At 33.8% G+C, this 24,596-nt stretch overlaps 1 protein-coding gene and 1 long non-coding RNA gene across 2 annotated transcripts in view; both read right to left on the bottom strand.

Moving 5' to 3' along the window:
• Positions 1-24,596, bottom strand: part of CNTN5 (contactin 5) — an 853,760-nt gene that overhangs the window by 84,678 nt on the left and 744,486 nt on the right. The window contains exon 14 of the mRNA XM_051986848.1: positions 6,218-6,376. Coding sequence (XP_051842808.1) covers positions 6,218-6,376 — 159 coding nt within the window. The remainder of the gene's footprint in view (positions 1-6,217; positions 6,377-24,596) is intronic.
• LOC127554910 (uncharacterized) lies at positions 16,621-18,520 on the bottom strand. Its single transcript, XR_007952107.1, has 2 exons — positions 18,470-18,520; positions 16,621-16,721 (listed from the first exon to the last, which is right to left on the bottom strand). It is a non-coding gene; the product is annotated as an uncharacterized LOC127554910 (long non-coding RNA).

The raw sequence follows: 24,596 nt of genomic DNA, 5'->3' as shown, positions 1-24,596 counted from the left end.
TTTATGAAATTTGATTCAAAATTAATTGTGAATCTTGAAGTTTAAAGTTTAAAAAAAGATGATTTAAAGACAAGGGGAAAGAGATTGATTTACAAAAGCAATTAATAGTTTAAATAGAGCATCTAGTCGGAAGGATTTTTGGTTTAGGAGTGTTTAAAGTATGTAATAAATTTTGAGCAAGTAAGCATTGGGAAGAGAGAGAGACAGAGAGATTGGATAGGAGAATGAAGGTAATTTAAGAAGGATTGAATGATTTCAAGAAGTCATCAGTAGGAAAAAGAAGGAACTGGTTGGAAAGGGTAGTCACAGAGAGATGGCTGTGAGAAGGGATGTGTTTTTGTGGGAGGAGAGCAAGCGAGCAGCAGTAGAAAGTGGCAGCTGCTTGGTTCCTTTGGCTGAAGAAAACAAACGGCTATTTAAAGAGACAAATTGCTCTTACAAGATGTCAATTGATTGAATATTTGTTTCTTTAGATACATAATGGTTATGAATATTAAAGAATATGATCAGAAATGTGGTACATAGTTTGAAAGGGTTATTTCAAAAAGTTTAATTGATGTTTTCAAGAACTTTTCAGATTCTTTTTTATGTGAAAATAGGAAGTTTTAATTAACTGTATTGATGCCAATTATCTGATATGGGACTTCAAGGATAATAGTTTTTGCCTTCTTCCTTTTGAAAATGTTTTTGTTGTGAATCATATATAGTTTTGGATTTTTCTGTATATTGGGTATTTTAAAAGCAAAATGATTGGTATATTCAATTTATTCAAGATGCAACATCTACTTGGGTATATAAGAATTGTGTGAATTTCCTGGGATAAATTTCTTACTGTTATTGATATAAGGTCATGGTAAATAACTGAGATTTATTTGAAACTTTGGAGACGAAATTCTTTGGGCTTGTAATTAATGCTATTTGGAAGTTTTAAAGCTCCACTCTTCGATGTGCTGAAGATTGAGTTTTAACTGCTTATATTATGTTATAGTTATGTTCTTGCATTTTTTCCTCCTATGACTGATTTCTATGATCAGAACAATAGTTAATAAGAACTGTTAATGTAATTCAAATATGTCATACCTTGCTGTTTCCAATCTGGTTATATATAATCATTATATCCTAAATACTTAGCCAAATAAGTATTTAGCCTGGTCATCTGTCTGTTACTGGATATTTGTGTTTTATTTTTTAAATGTTTTTTTTTTTAAATGATAAGAGGACAATTTACAATGGTCTGTGAAACCTAACTGCTGTTTATTGGAACTATAGCTGTCTGCCTGTCCTGTGAAGCAAGCTTATTCCTTCACACAGGAACTGCTGGCCAATCTATACTGGCCTCCCCACATGTTGTTGTAGGTCCAGACTGTTCTAACTTTGTTAGATTTAGTTTTTTGTTCTAGATTTTGGTCAAATTACAGATTATTGAATCTCTTCTGAGACATTGATTGGCCCATCCGAAGCTTAGATTGACACTACACCCACACCCCTGCATGGATTGAGCACCTTCGCCCATTTCTCAGCCTGAAGCAGCTAAGATCGAGACCATCGCCAGTGCTCCTGATGTAATTTGGACTGATATGGGGGAAGTGGGAAAGTGGTTGATGAATTATTGTTAAAATTACAATTCTATTACTAGAGTTAGAAAAAAAATGCAAACATTACTGTGTGTTTAAGATTTGGGATGGAAATTATTAAAAATGGTAACTATTGCTGTTAAGGAAGCTATAAAATGTTTATAATATCTATGTTCACTTCAGAATATGTAATTGTTTAATGTATTTGATTTGATTTGATTTGATTGATTTTAGGAAACTCCTCCTATACTAGACTGTTATGTATGTAGGAACTTTAATTCACTCTTGGGATTTATATGTGGATGGTTATTTGACTATTTATTATTATTATTTTTTTTGGATGATTCCTTTCCATGAGGAAAAAAAAAGGAGAGGAAGAGATAGGGAACTAGGGAAACTGGTGGATTTTTCTCAAAATACCTAAAAGAGTGGGAACCCTTAGTTTTCTTTCACTTTTGCCTTACATACTTCTGCCCCATCCCCTATACCACCAGTTCAGATTGAATTGGAAGTCCTTAAACAATCCTTTTTGTTTTTACTATGTTTTAGCTTTGAAACCCCTTATTCTGTGGAACTGCCCTGACAGACTCAGTTTTGGGAACTATTCTGTTTTAAAGAAATCTCCAAGATAAAGACACTTGTCTTGGGACTGGCAATCTCCAGCCCTGTAACCCCAGTTTCTTAACTGGTACCTCAGCATTTTTAATAACATTGCCCTTTTGAGATCCAAGCCTCTAAAGTTGGGGTTTGCCTGCCTTCATATTCTAACTGTGCATGCTCTGATAGCTCTGCTCAGAAATCTGTATTCTAGTAGCAGCCTTGTCTGTCCCCCTGGGTGGGGACAGGTGGAGCTACACTAAGCCTCACCCTTCTCCCCTAGAGTGGGTTGCCCCTCTGAATGGGCAGCATGACTGTCTCGAGCCCTGCTACTCCCTTTATAAGCAGAAGCTGAGTTAAGTGCACAAATGACTGCAGACCACCTAACACAGTGAACTGTCCATCTCAAACTGGATTCTCTGGCTGAGATGAGGGCCTTTATACTGCTGATAATTCTGGGGTTGTCAAGAAGAGACTTGCCCTTGCCATAAGTCCTTGCATTTTCTAGTTTCATTTTGACTTATTTGCCTCACATTGGATTGGTCAAAATTATGGTGCTGAGACCTCCCAGGTATCTTGGGGAGGTAATTCAATAATTCAAATATTCAGAAGAAGAGTGTGTAATGTTGTGCCTCAGTTTCCCTAGATTGTCATCTTTATTTATCTTTGTATTTTTATGTTTGCCAAATGCCAATCTGTTCTGTGATAACTGTTTCTAAGATAGTTGATGGAAGCAATTTTTATGGTATGAACTTATTGCAATCAATGGTATTATCCTGTTGCTGCTATGTCTATCCTGTATAATTACATTAGTAACCAGAATAGTTCAGTGGTCCCTATCAAAATATTGCATATAGAAGATGCTATTAAAATGATAATTCTTCAGAGAAAAGACTGGAATGTATTAAAGAGGGATGATCTTGATTGTGAACTTGATAAACAATGTATATATAGATATACTAACTGATTTTGAACAGTGTGTAAGTTCTTCATAGAAATTGATAAAAATCATTTACATGTTAGAAGGGGGGAGCTGTGGGGAATAGATAAGGTGAAGAACTTACAGGAATGTATGAATTCTTTTTCTGTATTTTATTATTTCTGTGTCTCCCCTATGACCTGTATATGTGCAGGCTCATATCTACTTGAGTCTTGGCCAGCTAGAAACATATTTACTTAACCTGAACTGATGACATTTATTGGTATTTGACATTTATCAATATTTAGTCTATTAGCTGGACCACTGTCTGCTTGATTAAGCCTGAAGGCCTGACTTTGTTTCCCAGAAATTAGGAGATTTCAGGGAAACAGAAACCTTCCATTCCAATCTCCCCAAATAGCAACAACCAATTAGATGCCTCCCCCTCCCCTTCTCAATGCTCTCTTACTTGTGATGTAATTTCTTGTATAAAAGCTATGTATCTTTACTACTTCTTTAGCCCTCCTAACGCGAGCTTATCTTGCGATGGGAAGGCTCATCCTCCAGAGGTTTTTCAATAAACAACTTTTCTGCCTTCTACTGAGGGATCTCTGAGTAGTCATTTTGGGTAAGGGTCTTCTACATCCCTCACAAGGGTCACAGTCAGTGAGGGAACTCTGGGTAAGATATATGTTGTGTCCTGCTTTCTAGATCCCCCAAGTTGCAATGACAAAATGTACTGTTGCTTTCCAGAACCACCACACTGGGTGATTAAAATATGTCTTCCTAGTGGAGAAGTTATGAGGTGGGACTCCTAAGGATGGTGGAAAAATGGAGTCCATTTATTTCAAGGACTTTCCCTTTATATAATATAACAAAAACAACACTGTGCACATGGGACCACATAAACAACTTGCTATTGTATGTAGTTTGCCACCTGGTATCACTCTTCCACCTGGTATCACTCTGCTTCAATCACAACACAGGTTGTCACTGTCTCTTGACTTCTCAGGAAGGATGCGAGCGCTTAGGGGAGATGGGGAGCCGAACCAGACAGTTAGCAGGTTCCTTCTGGGCTGAAGGGTCTTTTACCTCACCCAGAGTTCCTCCACTGACTGTGACCCTCTACAAGTAAGTAAATAAAATAAAGACACATCTCTCATCCTATTTTCATCTACAAATTATTTTTAGGATGATCTGGCTTAGCTGAATTTCATATCAAACTTTTTGTAGGCTTAGTTTCTCAACCACTTTTCCCTTCCCTCTTTTTTATAATTTTGCATAATCCATTTTTTTTTTAAAGATAATATGCATTCTAAACCAGTGTTGCCTTTGTTATGTCTCTGAATAGAAAAGAGAATATGTATGTGTTTGTTTACTGAAATCATTTCTGGACCCTTTCAGACCACTTACTGGGGTGACTATTTCTCATTAGATAAGCTTTTCTAGGAAATGCTTTTGTTTACGTAAGAATATCAATGGAGATATGGAATCTTACTCTTATAGTGTATTAAAGATTATGCATTAAGAATCAAAAATTAAATAAATATTTGAAGCATAAGCACTGATTTTAAATGCCCTTGCTTTCCTTTCTCTAACTTTATCAGCATCATTATGGAAGAAGAAGAGGATTGAAAAGAATTGAGGGATATCTTAAATTGTCCATTTCATGAATAAACTTGACCAAAAAATAGTTTATCTTGAAGTTGCTACTGGTGATGAATCTCTACATAGCTAACTTTTGCAAGAGCAAAAAATCTGTCATCTGTCATCATTAGATCACAGCTGAAGCCCTTTTAGCTTGAGATCAGCTGAGCTTTTTTCTCACAGATAAAGAACTCAGAATTGTTTCCCCACCCTGCTGAAGGATTAATGAAAAACTTCTCATATAAATTGTATTTAAGTGGATCTAAGAACTTCCTCTAGTCAAAAGGAGTTGCATTTTTTTGGTGTGCTTATATTTTCAGTATAATGGAAATGAGAACAGGAAAACAATAGTAAATATTCATAGCAATATTGAAGAACATCCTTATCTTATTAGCTTAGTTTCCATGACTCCCAGTTAATGCAGGTCCCTTGATTGGTGGCCTATCTTAAGCAGGAATTCACCCTAAGGCAAAAACAGGAGGCAGCATTTGCCAGACAAGTCAAAGTGTTTCCCTTCAAATCTTGGTAGAGAGAGTCCAGAACTTTTGAGTCCAACAGTTTTTTGCCCTCTTCTTCTATCAATCCCGTCCCATACACACACGCACACACACACATACCAACATCACCACCACCATCACTTACAGCTATGGACAAGGGGAACAAACATTGTGGAGAAGAGGCTCTCCATCCCCTCTAGCCTCAGCTTAGGCCAGTTGCCACCAATAAACAGGCAATAAACAGAACTCTAGGAATAGCAGTAGGTCCTCAAACCATGGGTATTGCTTCCATATCAGAAAACACTATAGCTTTATTAATAGAAATGACATTTAAGAAGATGCATTACCATCTTTGTATTTGACTTGCAATTGAAACTTTCTATATGTCTTGTTTTACCCTTTTAGAATGTGAGCTACCTGGGAGCAGGAACTACCTCGGTTTTACCTTTGTTTTCTTAGCACTTGGCAAGGGCTTGAACATCATAAACACTTAGCATATTCTTTCATTTTCCTTCCTTCCTTCCTTCCTTCCTTCCTTCCTTCCTTCCTTCCTTCCTTCCTTCCTTCCTTCCTTCCTTCCTTCCTTCCTTTCTTCCTTCCTTCCTTCCTTCTTCCTTCCTTCCTCCCTCCCTTCCTTCCTTTCTTCTCCCTCCCTCCCTCTCTCCCTCCCTTCCTCCCTCCCTACTTCTCTCCCTCCCTCCCTCTCTTCCTCCCTCCTTCTTTCCTCCCTCCCTCCCTCCCTCCCTCCCTCTCTCCCTCCCTCCCTCCCTCCCTGCTTCCTTCCCTCCCTCCTTCTCTCCCTCCCTCCCTTCCTCCCTCTCTTTCTCCCTTCCTTCCTTCCTCCTTCCTTCCTTCCTTCCTTCCTTCCTTCCTCCTTCCTTCCTTCCTTCCTTCCTTCCTTCCTTCCTTCCTTCCTTCCTTCCTTCCTTCTCTCTTTTTCTTCTCCCCTTTCTCTTTTTTTCTATTTCATTAGCCCCTCTTACCTGTTTTTACTGTCTGCCAGCCAAGAGAGAAAGGACTTCGAGCTTGCAGATTGTAGGAAGAAATGGGACTGTGGTTGTCTGCAGCAGGACTCCAGGATAGGGTGGCTGTGTTGTCTGTGATTTCTTCAACAATTACAATGCCAGGGGGACCTGGAGGACCTATAGGCAAACAGTAAGAAATACAATTCTAGAGAAATGTAGCTTTAGGAAAATAATTTTGTGAATCTTAATTGAGTCATCATGACAAAGAGATGCATTTCCAAGAAGGGCTTGATCAAAGGATATAATCACCTTAATGAAATACATATTTAATAACCAAAATTGACAGTACAAGTCATAGGATACAGTTGGTGTTCATGATTTCTGGGGTAAATTAATTATAGATTTGATTTGATCTCTCACTGTATACTTTGAGGCAAGTACCAATTAACATCACATTTCACAGTAAAAGAAAAAGAATGAGAAGCAAAGCTCAGGAAATAAATGCCAATATTGACTAACGCTGTTGAGGGAGCTCACAGTTTACAGAATCAGCAGTTAAAGGTGATTGAAGCAAAGCACTTAGGAATAAAAACAATTTTGGATTTCATTAAGACATTGTCAACACATGATACGTGAAGCGTTACAGATAGAGAACTCATGTTGGGCTAATGCCTATGAATGGGGATTTGCTATTAGTCCATCTATTATTTAGGGTCCAATTATGTATTAGCTTTAAGAATGACCATGGCCCTTACTAAAAACTTATTTTGGGAAACTATCAAAGAGTAAGGACTCTTTTGTGAAAGCTAAGGATGGAAGTTTTATATGGCTTTCTATGGTTTTAATCTGGGAATTTGTTCTACTGATACAAACTAGCAACTCATCTGCAATTTGTAATCCTAGACTGGTCCCAGTGATTAAATGGCTTGCCTAGGATCATACAGCAAGAATACATTTGAAATAAGCTCTTCCAGGATCCAAGGTCACCTCTTCAATCATGATAATGGCTGCCTGTCAGCAATTCATATGTACTTGTGATCATCAAGCACTTTTTATCTTACTAATCAACTCAATGATTATAATAGAAGCCTTTTTGAAACAAAGAAACAGAGATTACCAAAGGATAAATATGACTCTAATGAATGAATTTACTAACCAGCTGAAATTTTGTTTTTAGCAGAGAAAAGATTTACACATGCAAATCTTTTGAGATACCTGAAATATCTTGTTACTATGACATGTTGCAAGGCAGTTTTCCCTTAAAAGTAATGCTTTGGTAGTTCCAGAGAACATATGATGAAACATATCTTTGGCAAAGAGTAACTATGGATGCAGAATGTCACATATGCTATCAGATAGAATTGTTTTATGATTTTTGCAAGTCACTATTATTCTTTGTTCTAAAGGAAGGTTTAGAATGTGTGTGTATAATATTGGGAAATTACTGGCAAAAAAAATTCAAAAGTTACCAATGTCACTAAAATAAAATGATATTTTTACTCCTAGTTCTTTGTTCTAAATTTAATACTTCCAATATAAAGAGAATGTAAAATGATGTTTATATATGAGGTGATTGGTTATAGTTTGATTTGTAGCATGCATTCAGGTTGAATTTTGGAAGATTAAGTGTCATTGAGAACAATTCAGTTAATTCCTTTCACTAATATAACTTTTTGAATATCATATCATTGATTTTCTTCCATGGTACAATATATTACTACTAACAGCAGTTTATTTCAAGGGTCTATAATTGTTTCCTCCACCATAGATGCTATCTCCTCTTCATATTAGTAAATGATATTCACAAGTTTCTGTGGCCCAAGGAAAATCATCATTTGGTGGAAGAAAGGAAAGAAGGAAAAAAGGAAGGAAAGGGACAATCAAACATTTATTAGTATCTGATATGTGCCAGACATGTGCTAAGTATTTTACAAATATTTCTTATTTGATTCTTACAACAACTCTGCAAAGTAGCTGCTGTCATTCACCATTTTACAGTTGAGGAAGCAAAGACATACTGAGGTTAAGTCCAGGGTCACATGGATAGTATATGTCTGAGGTTGGATTTAAATCCATCTTTTTGCCTCTAGGCACATCACTTCCAAACTCCCTTTTTTTTTTTCTTATTCCTTTTCTTTGTCCTTTTGGTCCCCCTCCCCCAATAGATAGGTTAGGTGAGAGAAAAATGTGTTTGAAAAACATTTTTTAAGAGCAATAGATGTATTTTTTAAAAAATTACACATCTCAAGGGTTTCCTAGGAATAGTTTATAAGAAAAAAAAAAATCTGGGTAATGTCAAAGTTTATCAAATGCTGCACCATTAATCATAAAACAGGGAAAAAGAAAGATCCAGTGTGTTGGCTAAATCTTTTGTAGAGAATTCCTAGGAAAACACGTATATCAACTGCACAAAAATAAGAAAGACTGGGATCTATATCAATGGAGAGATAATGAACTAAATAACTGCCTTCTAGATCAGATTAAATAAAGCCTGAAAAATGCTGTGATCAAATTCTGGTTCTTCTACTTTCCGAGTAAACTAAATGATCCTTACTTTTCCCATCAGTAAAATGGGGAAAACAACACTTGCACCACCTGCTTTGTAGACTATCAGGAGGAGCAAATGAGGCAATGTATATATTATAATTGTCTTAATAGTCTTCCCTAAAGTAGAGTCTCAAATACCCTGAACATAGCAGGAGCTAGATTTATTGTTGTTAGTAAATCCCTCCAGTAATGTTATTCTGATGCTACATCAATTCAATATAATTCCACAAATATTTGTTAAGCACCACACTCTTGAAGATAACAAAGACATAAATGTAATAGTCCTTGCCCTGGAGAAACTTGTAATCTCCTAGAGGGTGATGATATATTTATAGTTGAGCATGCTGGAGGAAAGAGCTAAGGAAAACAAAGAAAAAAATGCTCTGGGAATATCTGAGAATGGAGAAAGCACTAATAGGGACATGGGATGAGAACATTTATTAAAGCCCAAGACTGATCTCCAGAATTGCAATCAAGCTCTTCCCTCTGTGTTAATGATCAAATTGTGTCAATTGTATACTGATACAATTGTTTATCATAGTTTCTACTACAGTTAAAAACCAAGAGAACATAGTAGGATGCCATGTATCCAATAAATGTACAGATGTGATTTAGACATTATGAAATTTTAAACTAAAATTTTGAGATTTAAATAAATAAAATATATAATGATCTATGTACTAATTCTCTGTCTCTGAAGTATTTCACACCAACATTTCTGAAATATTTGTCATAGAAATCACTACATACTGTGCCAATTTACCTACCACTTGGAATATGTATTACTATAATTGCTTTTTGCTTATTGAATCAAAATATTTTTGGTATGGTTGACACTTCACAGTAAAGATGAAAAATCTATTTTAAGATATCTTTCTAAATTTTTATTTATGTTTATTTAAGTATACAATAGGTCTTATAGCACCATGCTTTTAGTGAAAGCATCCCATTTAAAATGTATTCCTTCAAAGCCTGGATAAATGTGTCAGGAATGTTGTTGGAATCCTTACTAACTGCTAACTAATTAGAGTTGATCTAATCTTACAAGATTTTGGCCAGAACCTGAAACAAGGTACTAAGTAGAACTAATTAAGACAAGGCTTGTGTTCACACCTTTACTCATTGGAGTCCACAAGTATGCTAGCTTCACAAAGTACACTTTCTAACTTCAAGGGAGTCCACACCTCCCTTAAAGCTCATTGGGCCAGAGAGCACTATGGGAGATGTGAACTCATTGAACTCCAATGAGTAAAGGTGTGAACACAAGCCTTGTATTAATTAGTTCTACTTAGTACCTTGTTTCAGGTTCTGGCCAAAATCTTGTAAGATTAGATCAACTCTAATTAGTTAGCAGTTAGTAAGGATTCCAACAGAATGTTATTGAAGTTTTTCTTTCTTGAGTGAAATATAGAATTTTGGACCAGACTTTAAAGTTTCTTTTAAGTATAAGATTATATTCAATCAATATGATTCAACCATAGCTGATGGATATAAGTTAATTTTATACAAAAAAATGAGTTTAATCAGTCAACAAGCATTTATTAGATTTTTATTATGTGCTATACAATGCTAAGTTCTTGATAAAGAAAGGTAAAAACAGTTCCTGCCTTTGAGGAGATTACATTCTAATGGAGGAAACAACAATTAAATGAGTTGGTACATGTAAGATAAGAAAGTATATGAAAACTTAGTGGAGAAGGCTTAATAATTTGACATTGTGTAAGTAGCTGTGAAATTCTGTAAGCATAAATTCAGAGCAGAAGTGCCCACTGGAAAATTTACACAATAACTTAAGCAAAAAAATATCCTCGAGTATATTGTGGTCCAGTGGCTCTGGAGGCAGAGAGTCTGAGTTTGACTCCTGCCTCTTATGCTTACTACTCAAGTGACTATTGGCAAGACACTTAACTTTCTGGATGTCAATTTGCTTATCTGAAAAATGATTAAAACACATGACCTCTGCAGTATCTTCCAGCTCTAGATCTGTGCTCTTACAAATTTATTGGTGAAGGATATGAATACTCTAAATTCAAAAGAATGATGTAATGATGTAAATAGTCCCCTCCTCCCCTTATTTTTTCTTGTTGACTTTCCTCTGTGCCTGGAACACACTCTTTCATCAAATTTGCCTCCTAATTTTCTTCAAGTCTCAGTTAATCTTACTTTCTATAAGAGAATTTTCCTGGTTCTCCTTAAATTTAATGCCTTCACTTTGTTGATTATATTTACTTTCTTCTTGATTGGTTGCTGTCTTTCATTCTTGAAGAGGACCACAATGGCATCACAACATTGACATCAAGATTCAGTGTTCCAGCTGTGATTTATCAGACCAATATGAGCTCAAAAAGTTCTACATATAGCTCCTACATATATCTTTTTTGATTTCTGTCCCTTCTATTAGAACATGGGTTCCTTTAAAGCAGAGATTTTTTTTTTTTTTAATATTCTTTGCATCTCTAGTGCTTAGTATGGTGTCTGGCATATAGCTTACACTAATAAATACTAGTTAACTTATTGAAAAATGACTAGAATTTTAGAGCATTGGTAGAAATTTCTTCTTGGAGTTCATGCAATTGGACTACTTTCTTACAGACTGCTTTTGGATATTTCAATAACATACAAACCCTATTAGGTAGAGTACAAAGTGAAATCACCTTTTATTTAATAATTTTCAATTAAATTATTATTAAAAGCATGTTGAAATAAAGCTTCTGCTTGATAAATGGGTATTTACAATGAACAAATATATATATATATATATATGTTTTTTCATTAATTTTTTTCAAAGTAAGCATTAAGGTAAACTATCAGATGATGACAATATAACTTATAGAATATTTTATGTACATTGTTTCTCTGATTCTTTAAACTAATTCTATGAGGTAGGTGGTATAGTATTATTATTTCCATTTTACAGATAAAAAAATTAAAGTTCACATATAAATCACTCAGTAAATAAAAGACCTGGAAATGAGTCTTATGACTTCCAATTAATTTTCCTCTATATCAGACAGGTAATATAATGGATACAGTCCTGTATATTGAGTGAGCAAGATTTGAGGTCCAATGTAGCCTATCCTATTTACTAGCTCTGTTTAAATCTGAAAAAGTCATTCATTTCTTGCCTACCTCAGTTACTTCATCTGTAAAATAAAGATACTAATAGCAGCTAATCTTAAAGGTTGTGAGGATTAAATGAGATAATTGCACAGTACTTTGAAAACATTATATTGTTATACAAATATTATTATCATTATTACAACTGTTTGTATGAACAAATCTCTGCTTCTAGGACATTTATATAGTAGTAGCAGAAAATATCTAAGTGTATATTATAGAGTATATGCTCATATTTGTGGTATGTACTTAATCTCTTTTTTATAGAGAAAAGCCCCCCTTCAGAAACATACTATAGAATATTCATAAATTTAAAATATTCAGAATTCTAGCTGTTTGAAATTTATGTAAAATTTATAATAGACCATGTATTCTTATTTTAAGCCTCCATAAAGATTGACTTTATTGGTAATGTTTAATTCTTTTTCAGCATTAAAGTTTGGTGAGAAGGCTTTATTAGTTAACACAGGGCACCTTTAAAAGTGAATTAATAAGAGATGAATGCTTCCATGATGAAAAATATATGACAACTAGCCAGGACCTGAGAGCTATGCAGATGTCACTCACTTAGTGAAAATCTCATTAAATTTTATGCTCAGCTGTAATCATTCATAGTGTCAGCTGGACAGTTAAGCTGGGAAGCTTTTTTCCCTGGGGCTGTTATTGTTTAGGACCCCCAAAATCGAATTTTTATTTGAGAATATACAATTCAGGGTAAAAGTTCAAAGTCTGCTTAAATTTTCCTTAATCAGCTTTTTTTCAGAAAATGACCACTAGTAAATACCCTGTGATGTACTTAATCTTGGTGAAGATGCCATGTTCTTGTGGACCATTCACTAACAGTTATTGTATACAATTAATCTGTATTGAATAAAAGTCTGAGTATATTACTAGTTATACCAACTCATCTCATGGATATAATGTTTATCTTATGAATAGTTTGCTCCACTTGAAAGAGAATGTCTTTTTTGCTTTTTTTTTAGAAAATTGATTTTTGTAAAGTGAGAAAATTAAATACACATAAATTCACACAAGTACAAAATAAACCTTATTTGTCAAGAATTCTCATTGTTATTCTGATGTCATGATACTGAGATAAGAAATCATAATTTAGCTGAGTAATTTTGAATTGAATCATAGAATTTTGGAGTCACAAAAGGTCATCTCATCTAATTTCTTCATTTTATAAAGGAATTAGTAATAATGAAATCATAGAAGGTCATCTTACTTTAACTTCCTTAGTTTATAGGTGAGGAAACAAGGTCTTGTTTGGTCAAGGTCACAGAGTAAGTAGCAGAGCAATGATCAGCAAACCTTGATACCAAGCAAACTAACCAATTTTACTCCAAATTCAGTGCTCTGACAATGACTAGTATGTTAGAACTTAAATATTATTTCAGTTATATGTTTAAATGTAGCCAATTATATAAGTGGAACCAATTTTTTCACATCTGATTAAAGAATTCTGCTATACATTCTTTCATAAACTTAAAACTCTCAGCTAACTTGCTAATCATGCAAATACTTGCCAATATTGAATTAAAATTAATTTAATTACTTCTGTAATTTAATATGAACTTTTGATCATTCACATAGTTTTTTTGGCTAGGAGGTCAGAGGTCTGTTTATTTTTTCTCCATATTGTGATTCCTAATCATTTGTCATGGATTTATTCTAAAGGGTCATGAAGAATAGTGTAATGGGAAACAAGTTGGCAGAGTGGCAAAAGGAATTTGGGACTTGGCACTTGGTGCCAGCCTGAGCGTCTGGTGTCTTCCTGACATAGAGTAGAATGATGAATTTTTAAAATAATGAACACAGAAAACATTTAATACTGAAGAGTTTATATATAATAAACACATAAAAGTCTGTGGCGACAACTCAGCCTTCAAAGGCTGCTGTATAGGGATCTGATTGGACTTTCAAGAAAGGGGAAACCTACTGATTTTGTTTGTCTTTGTCTTCTTATTACATCTTGGCTCCTGTGTTTGGTTTTTAGGTCTCCATATAATTTAGCTCCCTTCTTTCTGTTCAGGCTCATTGAACTTCTTTCTCTATTCTGTGACCTAGTCAAACTTTGCTCTATGCCTTACACTACATATTGTAGTCCATTTCTGTCACAGCTTTGGTACTAATTTTCTCACATGCCTGGAATGCATTCCCTCTTTACATTTTGCCTCAAAAAGTACCTCCAAAAGATGAAGTTCAGGTGATATTTTCTGTACAAACTCCTTAATTGCTAGCACTCACACTCCCCATTTCTTGTACTGAATTATTTTACAAGCTTTATATTTGTGTGTATATATTTTTCTATGTATTTGTTATCTATAAAATGTGAGCTTATTGCAAGTAGGATTATCTCATTTTTTTTTTTACTTGCATTTCATTACTTAGTAGAGTGCCTAGAACATAGTCAATGTTTAATAAGAATTTGTTGATTGATTGTAGGGTGTCATCTTGCTGCATCTTCTAGATGTGTATAAATATTTTCATCTTATGTGGGAATTCTAAACTGGGAGTCTAAAAAGAGGGAAGGGTGAGGCGGCTGATTCTTGGTATAATATATAGACACAAGTATTCCAATAAGCTTGGGACTGATTCTCATGGTCAATCTTTCTGATTTTATGAAAATAAGCCAGTTATTCATACTCTCTCTGATTTGAGAACATGCCTTTCTTTTTCTTTCTTTTTTTTTTTTTTTTAATAGCTTTTTATTGACAGAACCCATGCCAGGGTAATTTTTTACAGCATTATCCCTTGCATTCACTTCTGTTCCGATTTTTCCCCTCCCTTTCTCCATCCCCTCCCCCAGATGGCAAGCAGTCCTTTACATGTTAAATAGGTAATAGTATATCCTAGATACAATATATGTGTGCAGAACCGAACAGTTCTCTTGTTGCACAGGGAGAATTGGATTCAGAAGGTATAAATAACCTGGGAAAAAAACAAAAATACAAGCAGTTTATATTCATTTCCCAGTGTTCTTTCTTTGGGTGTAGCTGCTTCTGTCCATCCTTGATCAATTGAAACTGAATTAGCTCTCTTTATAGAAGAGATCCACCTCCATCAGAATACATACTCAAACAGTATCATTGTTGAGGTATATAATGATCTCCTGGTTCTGCTCATTTCACTTAGCATCAGAGAACATGCTGTTCTAATGCTTTTTGTTTATTTGTTTTAGTATTATTCTGTTCATTTTGAATTTAATTTTTACTTGGTTTGGTCTCTACTTTTACTTTCCTCACAGTGTTTTCAGGGCAAAATTAGACACATATCATTTAAAAACAATTCACATACAAATCATTGACAAACCATTTAAAATAAAAATGGCTAATAAGTCAAGATATATCTTGATATAATTATATTTTAAAGTCAATTGACTAAAAAACACACATGCAACATGAAAAGAAAACAGTTCTTGTAGATGCATTCTGAAGGAAAAGGCATGCAAGAATATGCTCAGGGATATAGAGCTGTCAATTACTGAATCAGATAAGTGTATTCAGACAATTCCTAAAAGAAAATTTTGGCCCGAATATTTGGTTTATCCACATGCATAGATCCAGTTTAGCAGATTAAGGTCAGGTTTTTATTTTTAACATTTTGTAATTTCTGAGATCCTGCATATATAAATAGCAAAATATATGGGAAAAGTGGTAACTGTTCAGTAGACTGTTTACAAAACAGATGTGTGATTCCTAAAGTAGAATCTTTATATTATACTGGCTACTTATTATTTTTCCTTTATTGCTATGTGTTCTGTCTATACTTCTCTCTCTACTTAATTGAGGGAAGGTATTTCTTTTTTATTTCAATTAGCATTTGAAGGAGAATGGATAGTAGGGATTATGGAACAAAGGGACAGAAACCTAGTGAAACTCTTGGGATTCTCTCATCCCCACTTTGAAATCTGGGGATTACCATGGTTTCTGGAACAAATGCAAATTGTGACAATTTGGTGAGCAAATCACCATTTATAATATACCACAGCAATAGTTCTGTAAGTATGATTTTTGGATTAGTAGTTTTTACTCTGAAATTGCCAGGTGGTCCCTGCTTAGTCTGGTAATATCAAAATAGAGCACTAGACTTAAATTAAGCAGACCTGAATTCAGTTCCTATTTCACACACTTACTGTGTGATCCTGGGCAAATCACTTATGCTCTTTTTGCCTCAATTTTATCATGCCTTCTCCCAACCAAACGAGATAATGTTTGTAAAGTGTTTTTTAAACCTTACAGCACTATATAAATGCTTGTTGTTTTTATTATAATATGACAATGTCTACACTTGTACTTTCCATTAATAATTTTAACACCATCATTTTCTTTATGATATTTCATTCATTAAGAACTTTAATTTCATCAATTTTAATAAAGCTTAATTTGAAAGAGAAGTAGTCATAGATCAAAAAAGTTTTGAGAACTGCCATATTTTAAATGTGTATTATGAAGCCTAAAGAGACTCAGAGAATTGAGACATCATCCATCTCATGATGTCCAAATCTTTATCATTTCAAACATCTAAATATACAGCAAGAAGGCATAATAATGGACTGTATGCTTGAAATAATTGCCTCTATTCTCTGCTTCCTTTTGCTTGTCTGACTCCAATTATTAAGTGCCTAAACCAAGGAGACAAGCTAAATATCCCTTGTAAAGATTCTAACTTTTCATGTTAGGAAATACAGACACTATTTATCCAACTACATACTTTGGATTAAAAAAATTATTCAGTGATTCCAGGCAAGGAAATAGCTCTAAATGTTTAATAATTTTACATGGCTAAAAGATGTCCATAGTATTTAAGTTTCAACATAAAAATGATGCTGTCCATCCACTGAGAGAAACCATATCTGAAAGGAAAAAAAGAGACATTTTATTGATTAAAGAGGAAAAATTATTAAAGCAATTCAAATAATTTATTAAAAAACACGAATAACCCAGACACTGACTTGAAACAAATTTTATAGGATTAATGTCTTAAATTAGTATTACATAAAAGCTGAGAACAGATAAATAAAAGGAATCTTTGAAAAAAGTATTATATGGGGAGCTACAATATCTCAGCCATAGTGTTTCTGGAAAGCTTTATATAAATGTTAAACTTTTTATTGTGTAGGACATTAAAGTCCTGCCATGAAAATTAGTATACAAAGAATAATATATGACTAAATAGATTGTTAAACCTCTGTCATCATGTTCTTAAGTGTTATTTATACATATGTTTGTTACTTCTTCCTTGTAACTGTACTGTAAAGTAGAATAACACAAATGAAGTAATATATCCAGATTTTCTTGTATAACTTTAAGCATTATATAAATGTCACATTATTATTATCATTATTATTTAGTAGTGGTAGCAGTAATAGTAGTAGTAGTAGTAATAGTACTAAAACCAGTAGTAATACAAGTAGTTGTAGTCATTGTCATACAATTAGTAACAATTAGTAACATGTTTAGCATTTTTTTTCTCACACTCAGGCTAGATTAGAGGCTAACAGAATTTTGCAAAATGATTGGGTTGAGTTAAGTGTGCCATTTTTGGACATGGAAGAGATTAATTAACTGGCCTTTATGGACATAAACTCACAAATTTGGCCTGATTAATTCCATGCTCTAACCAACTGGGTTAATCAGTAATCATTTAGTGGCTGAAAAGGAAGTTAATTTTGCCTTGTGAGAGTTTGACTCACCAAGAAGGAATGGGCTGCTTAGAGATAAGAAAATGGAATTTGTAGAAATGGAACTTTCTTAGTGGTTTCTTTCTGACTAATGGCTCATTTTCCACTTATTTTTTCTATACACTGTGGGATGAATTATTCCAATTAAGCTTGTTGGCACAGGCTGACAGATTATTGCTCTTATAGACTGATGATAAACTTGGATGAATATTGAAGATACTCTTACTCACTTGGAGAAGTGGAGACAATACACTACAGTAAGGACACTTAAATATGGTGGCCTGAGAGGTTTAATCAATTGTAACAGATGCACTCGATGATGGATGAATTACAGGAAAAGAGTTTATAATGCCACAAATCTGGTGTAAGCATGTGTGATCAATGCTGCTTATTAGTTTGACTTAACATTCTGGGAGCCAAGTTTATGAGACAAATAAGCTAGCTTCGATTTACAGATGGGGCTCAGGTGATGGAATAGCTCAGGCAACAGTGATTTTAAATTTTAAGTCAAGTTTACTAATAATCGTCCTATTACTCGAGTTGGCTTGAAAGAAATAATTATATGATCCAATAATCTCCAGAACAAAGCTTAATTCAGGGACTTGTTACATGTCATAATTTTCTGAGATTAATGAAAATGTCTATTTACCAAGTTGATATGAGCCTGCTAATGATTTGATAGAGTTCATTAAATTCTCAGATTAGAGAGGAGGAAAAAGGATTAGAGGAGGCGGAGAAAGAAGGGAGAATGATAAGGAGAGAAAAGAAAGGGGGGAATGAAAAGAAGCAAAAAAAGGAGGAGGAAGAAGAGGAGAAGAGGAAGGAGAAAGAAGAGGAAAAAGAGGAGGAAAGGAAGAGGGTTAGTAGTTTTGTTTTTTCTGTTTCTGAATTTGAAGTCAGAGGACCTAACAGCCACTTACAACTTGTGTGATCTTGTAAATTAAGTCAACTTCCTGAGGCCTCAGGTTCCTGAGAATAAAATGAAGGAGTTGGACTAGATTGTTTCTAAAATATCTTCCAATTCCAAATCTGTGCATCTATGAACTTACATACTAAAAACAACCAAAGATGTAATCATACACTCTTTATCATGCAGATGAAGGATTATGGGTAAAGAATATTATATATACTTTTGTTGTCTAGTCATTTCAGTCATGTCTGATTCTCCGTGAACCCATTTTTGGGAATATTTTCTGGGCAAAACTAATGGAATGGTTTGCCATTTCCTATTCCAGAATGTTTTACATACAAGGAAACTGAAGCCAACATAGTTAAGTGACTTTTCAGGGTCATACAGTTAGTAAGTATCTGAGGCCAGATTTCAACTCATAAAGGTGAGTTTTCTTGATTCCAAGCCCAGTATCCTATCTTCTGTGCTATCTAGTCACCATATATATACTCTTAGGACCATTGTTCGTTATTCACAGATTTTGTTGAAATGCTTATTTTCTCTTTTTTTAATACTTTGTTACAAAAAAGATAGCTGGGGGTAAGGAAGAGGGCTATATTTTGAAATAAATATAATCTAACAACAAAATGATTCACTTTTTCTTTTTTTTAGATGGGACATGCTATTTCATTGCTAAAGGACTGACCCTTTCTCTCTAAATTATAGTTTTGAGAGTTTCCTGGAGCATTAAGACATTAAGTGACTTGTCCAGAGTCACACACCTAGTATAGCTCAAAGGTTGGAATTAAGCCCAGAGTTTTTCCTTTTTTTTCTTTTTCTTTTTTTTTAAATTAGTATTACTGTTTCACAGCAAAATACTTCAACAGAAATTTAAAAATTAAGGGAAAATAGTAAGGCATAGTTTTATAGCAAATTTAAAATGAATCAATGAAATAGCTTCAGGTTTAATCTTACTTATATTTCTAAAATAATAAGTTTAAGTATTCTACACAAGATTGTTTCCAAATATTTAACTAGAATCCCAAAGGTGCTCCTCTTATTTTTGTGGTATTACTATTCTTTGAAATGACCTAAAATGAGGTCTGTTTTTTTTAAAAATAGGATTACAATCTGCTAAATTGATATTATAGAAAAGTATAAGAGAAGAATATACATTTATCCATTTTCATGAGAATGAAATTTTTAAAAAAAATATGATTACAATCATTAAAATTTCTATAATTTAAATACAATTGAAGTACAGGGTGATCTCAAAAGTTTTACTGAAGTTTTAAGCTATTTAAGACTATTTAAATTATTTAAAACTGCAATGATTTGGGGGGATATCTGATATAAACAGTTCTACTTAATGCTTTCACTCAGACCTTGTCTACACAAGTGCATGCTCTAAAAACTTGATTCATTAGCACCTAGTCTCTGTGCAGCTTCAACAACACAGCATATGACCAAAATTGTTACCTAAACTAACAGGCTTTTGCTCCTACATAGAAATTCCCCATATACTATGAGAAAAGGTTTTAAATCTTGCTTAGAATATGTCTGGAGGAGGGAATGGGGTAGAGAACAGAACCCTGCCACAAAAAGGACCTTAATTCATAGGAATAAATGTCAAGAAAGGCAAATTTGCTAGAAGAAAGCAATCATTTCTATAATTGCATGTCTGTAGGAGCTGAGATAACTTGTTACTATATTAATCAGATCGGGAATCAGATCTGGAATCAGAGGGTCTGGATCCTAATTCTAGCTCTATCCCTTGGAGTGTCCATGACCTTATACAAGTCAAGTAACTTGTTTGACCTTCAGTTTTTTCCTCTGTTAAGTGAATGTGTTTGACCTCTAATATCCCTTCCAATTCTAAATCTATGTTGGAGATTATTCACTATAGTGACTGCAGAAGAAATAATATTATGTCCATTTATAATCTTCATATGTTGATAATTTTGGAGTCAAAATGTTTGTGACTATCTTAATGGAACACTGAAAGTCTAGTGTCAAAAAATTAATGGAATTACTGGGCAAATTGACTTGTAGTGACTGAGTTGGTTCACCCACAGGATCATAGACTTAGAACTTCCAATCTCACTGATGAGGCATCTGGATCCAGAGAGGCTGTGACGAGCCCAAGTTCACAGAGACACTATAATAAGCAGCAAAATGGGATTAAAATTTAGGTCCTCTAATTTCGTATTTGGGACTCTCGATCACCCATTGCTTGCCTATTGGGCTTCTTCTCTGGCTTTGATAAGAAAATGATCAAGTTGATGATTCACATATATCTTGGATTCTTTGGGACTCGAATCTTCTGGGAAATTTCAGAAGGACTATTAATGTGGTTATTTAATATCCATTGAAGGTTAATAATGACTTGAGAAAGAAAGATTGTTATGGAGAAATCAGAATTGGGGAGAGGGGCAGGTTCTACTAATGAATATGATATAGTTCTATTGTAGATAAAATAATCCTTGAGAAATCAGCATATAAGACAATATGCTAACTCTCAGAAAAACTTAATAAAGTGACTGCTATCAGAAAACATTTTAAATACCTTGTCTTTGGATACTTGTTTGTTCCCATCAAAAAAAAATTTTTCCCCCAGTAGTACAGTTCTATAGATCATTTTCTTGTCCTTGAGCAAAGGTAATTCTGTCCTACCTAGAGTTTATGGAAATGTGTTGTCCTTTCCATAGTAAGTAACCCTGTAAATGTCCTTACTATAACTCATTCTGTCTATATTTACTCTTTCCCCTCTTCCAACTTGTCTACACTATTTTCAGTTTTAATGCATATCCTTTCTAAAATTAGACAAAATATCTGATTTCTTTTTAGTTTTTCAGGTACTGCTTCAAACTTTTCTAAATTACACATATAGATTGAGACATACACACACATTACTCTAAATGTGATGCTGTAGTCCTATTGTATGTTCAGCTACCATTATTCCTTTATAGAGGGAGCTATGTAGCAAATTAAATACAGCCTTGCCTGGGAGTTAAAAAATCTGAATTCAAATCCAAGCCTGGTTACTAGCTTTTTCATCCTGGTCAAGCACTTAACCTCTGTTTCTGCATTTGCAAAATGGGACTAATCATAGTATTTACTTCAAGGATTGTCATAAAGCTCAAATGAGATAATAATTACAAATCACTGTCACAGTGCCTGGCACATAATATATATACTTGTTTATATATGTACTATACAGTATATACTTATTCCCTTCCTTTCCCCTTATGTACCAAAAAATGTAGAATTTTAACTCAGGTTCCCAAGAACTACAAATGTGAAATACAAATCTGTTTAACTGCCTTTTGCTTTGTTTGCATAAAATAACACCAATCATATATTTTAGAAAAGACAAGGAAGAGTTATTTAAATCAGAATCAATTTTACTAACTCTACTAAGCTCATCTATTCTTATTCTTGGCAATAACAGATTTCATCTGGTGTTCAAGAGTTCTTTCTGACTCTTTCACCTCAATTGCTCTAACTCGTTAGAGAACTAATTGGCTTTGTAATTTCAAATTAAAGAGTATGTAGTGAAACAGAGACATTACCTTTCCAGGTGTTGCCAGAAGAACAAAAGCCAATCTGGAGTTTTAAAACAAATTTTTAAAAAGGCAGGAGTAGATTCTTCCCAGGAAGGGTGAGTTTTTCCCCCTTCTCTATTGAATCTGCTTAGAAATTGCTTCAATGAAGAATGATAGAAAAATAAAAATATGGGATGTTTCATACTGTAAGAAAACAAGATAATTGTTTCAGAATGACAGTGAGGAAAACTTTGGTTGAAATAAAATTAAGTTTTACAGCAAAGTCTAAAAACTTACCATTCTGTAATTGTCTTGTCTGGAGATGGGCCATGTCAGTAGTTGAAAATCAGCAGAACACAAACCTTCTGGTAATAATTTGGATATTTACACATTGCACTAATGAAACACCAATACTACCATAATAACACATGATTCATATGCATATGTATACATGCATGTATATATTTATAAAATTCAGTTTCTTTGGTTTTGGGAAAAATGAGATACTTTGTTATACTAAAAAATGATTAGTTAATATAGTCACAAATTACAATCAAATCTGCAAAGATAACTAAAAATATCTAATAATTCCCTCCTGGAATGACATTGGACATTGAATATACTTAGAAAATGTATCATAAGTTCATCCATTCATATTTGGAGGAAGCTTGCCTCAGAAATCACTAGTCTAATTCCTTAATTAGTCCTCATTCCTAAGATCTTAAGTAATTTAAGGTCACACTGGGTGTAAGCATCAGAAGTGGGATTTAGATCCAGGTCTTCTCAATGTAATGTCAATCCTGGAAATCAATCATTGACAACTTCATTCTAATAATGTAATGTGAAAAGTGACTGAACATTCATCATGAACATATAGAAAAAATTTTTTGTGAACTGGATAACTTTAAGGATAAAGATAATATAATACTTTGATATCTAGATTTTTTTTAATGGAATAAAAAGTCAGTCAAACCTTTTGTTAAGAAAATTTTATGAGCAATGGAAGTTGTAACTACATAATCTTAAACTGATAAATTGAAAAAGGAAAAGTTATTTTATTCAATCAGTTGCACTCTATACCATGTTAATCAATACTTCCTTATCTTAAAATCTTTAATTATTAATTCTGTGTTTACATGAATACAGAAACAATGACATATACATACTCAAACATAGACCATGCAGATTAGTTGAATTGTATTTGTAATTTTAGATCTGCTCAATCAACTGATGAATCAAGAAGACTGACTCAGACTGAATGTAAAAAGCAATCATTTCTACTTTGGCCAGAAATCCTTAGGGCCTTCCCTTTCCAGATTCATTCATTCATTTATTCATTTATTTAGATTGGGCTTTTTTTTGTTTTGTTTTGTTTTGTTTTGTTTTGTTTTGTTCATTTATTTATTTATTTTGGACTAGGTGAAAGAGTAGATTTTTTGTCTCAATTGTTACCTACCCTTAATCACTGAATGAGTGCACTCTCAGTCAAACTGGGAACAGTGGAAGACATTAGCTTAAAAAGGCGAAGGTCTCCCATTGCATTCAGTCACCCTGATCTCTGTCTGGCCATTGGATCTAGATAGTTCTGGAGGGGAAAGTGAGGTAGGTGCTTGCCCAGCTTCCCTTATTTAAATCTTTTTCACTTGCATGTCATGGCATCACCTCCCTGATATCATGGTCCTCTTTGAAAACGAAGGACAAATAATTTTTATCAGAGCTAATATTTTATTTAGTCTGCATAACTTTTATAAAGTTCTATCTAGGTGATTCAATTAGCAAAAAACAAAACAAAATAAAACAAACAAAAAAAAAACAAACCAGAAGACCCCCAAAACACAAATAACCCAAACCCAAAACCACCACCCTTCCCCCCACACACAAAAAAACCCCTAAAAGCTCAAAATTAGCTAAAGAATCAAAAGAAAGCAAATTCTTTTTTCTATCTAGCAATTTGGCTTGTGTATAGAGGTAAATCCCAACATAGGTAAATATGATATGTTTGCAATATACCCATAGTCTTGTATGAAACTAGGACTTAACATAGCATTTGTGACTAATTGACTTAGCAAAAAAAAATAAGAATTACCAAACCCAAGCTAAGAATCTTCATATTATTTCATTGTCTCAATATGGGTCAGAGAGACTGGACCTGTGTTTTCACTAACATAGGGAATTTCATATGGAAAGATGAGGAAACTTTATATATCTTCTCTACAACATATTAAGAGTTTCTTAGGGAACTGGAAGGTTAAAATGATTTGCTAAAAGTCATAAAGCCACTATATATTAGAGGTAATACTTGAATCTAGGTCTTCTTGGCTTCAAGGCAATTTTTCAATCTACTATCCTTTCCTTATAAGTAAAGCTGCATTCTATCTAATTTTAGATAGAAATTTTGTGTTTTTACTTCATAAGAACAGAAATATTTGCACTTATCATAGATTTTATTTTAAGTTAATTATTTGTGAATTAAGTCCTAATTAATATTAATTTCCTAATTAACACTTATTAATATCCAGAGGCAGTTCAGTGTAATGGAAAGAGTGCTAGGATCAGAGGCAGGGTAAACTTAAATTGTACTCCTGTCTTTGACATTTCACCCCCGTGTCCCAC

Source organism: Antechinus flavipes, chromosome 3 (genome assembly GCF_016432865.1).
Source record: "Antechinus flavipes isolate AdamAnt ecotype Samford, QLD, Australia chromosome 3, AdamAnt_v2, whole genome shotgun sequence".
NCBI classification, from domain to species: Eukaryota; Metazoa; Chordata; class Mammalia; order Dasyuromorphia; family Dasyuridae; genus Antechinus; species Antechinus flavipes.
Note: the sequence above shows the minus strand (reverse complement) of the source record. Positions and strands in the feature narration are given on the sequence as shown.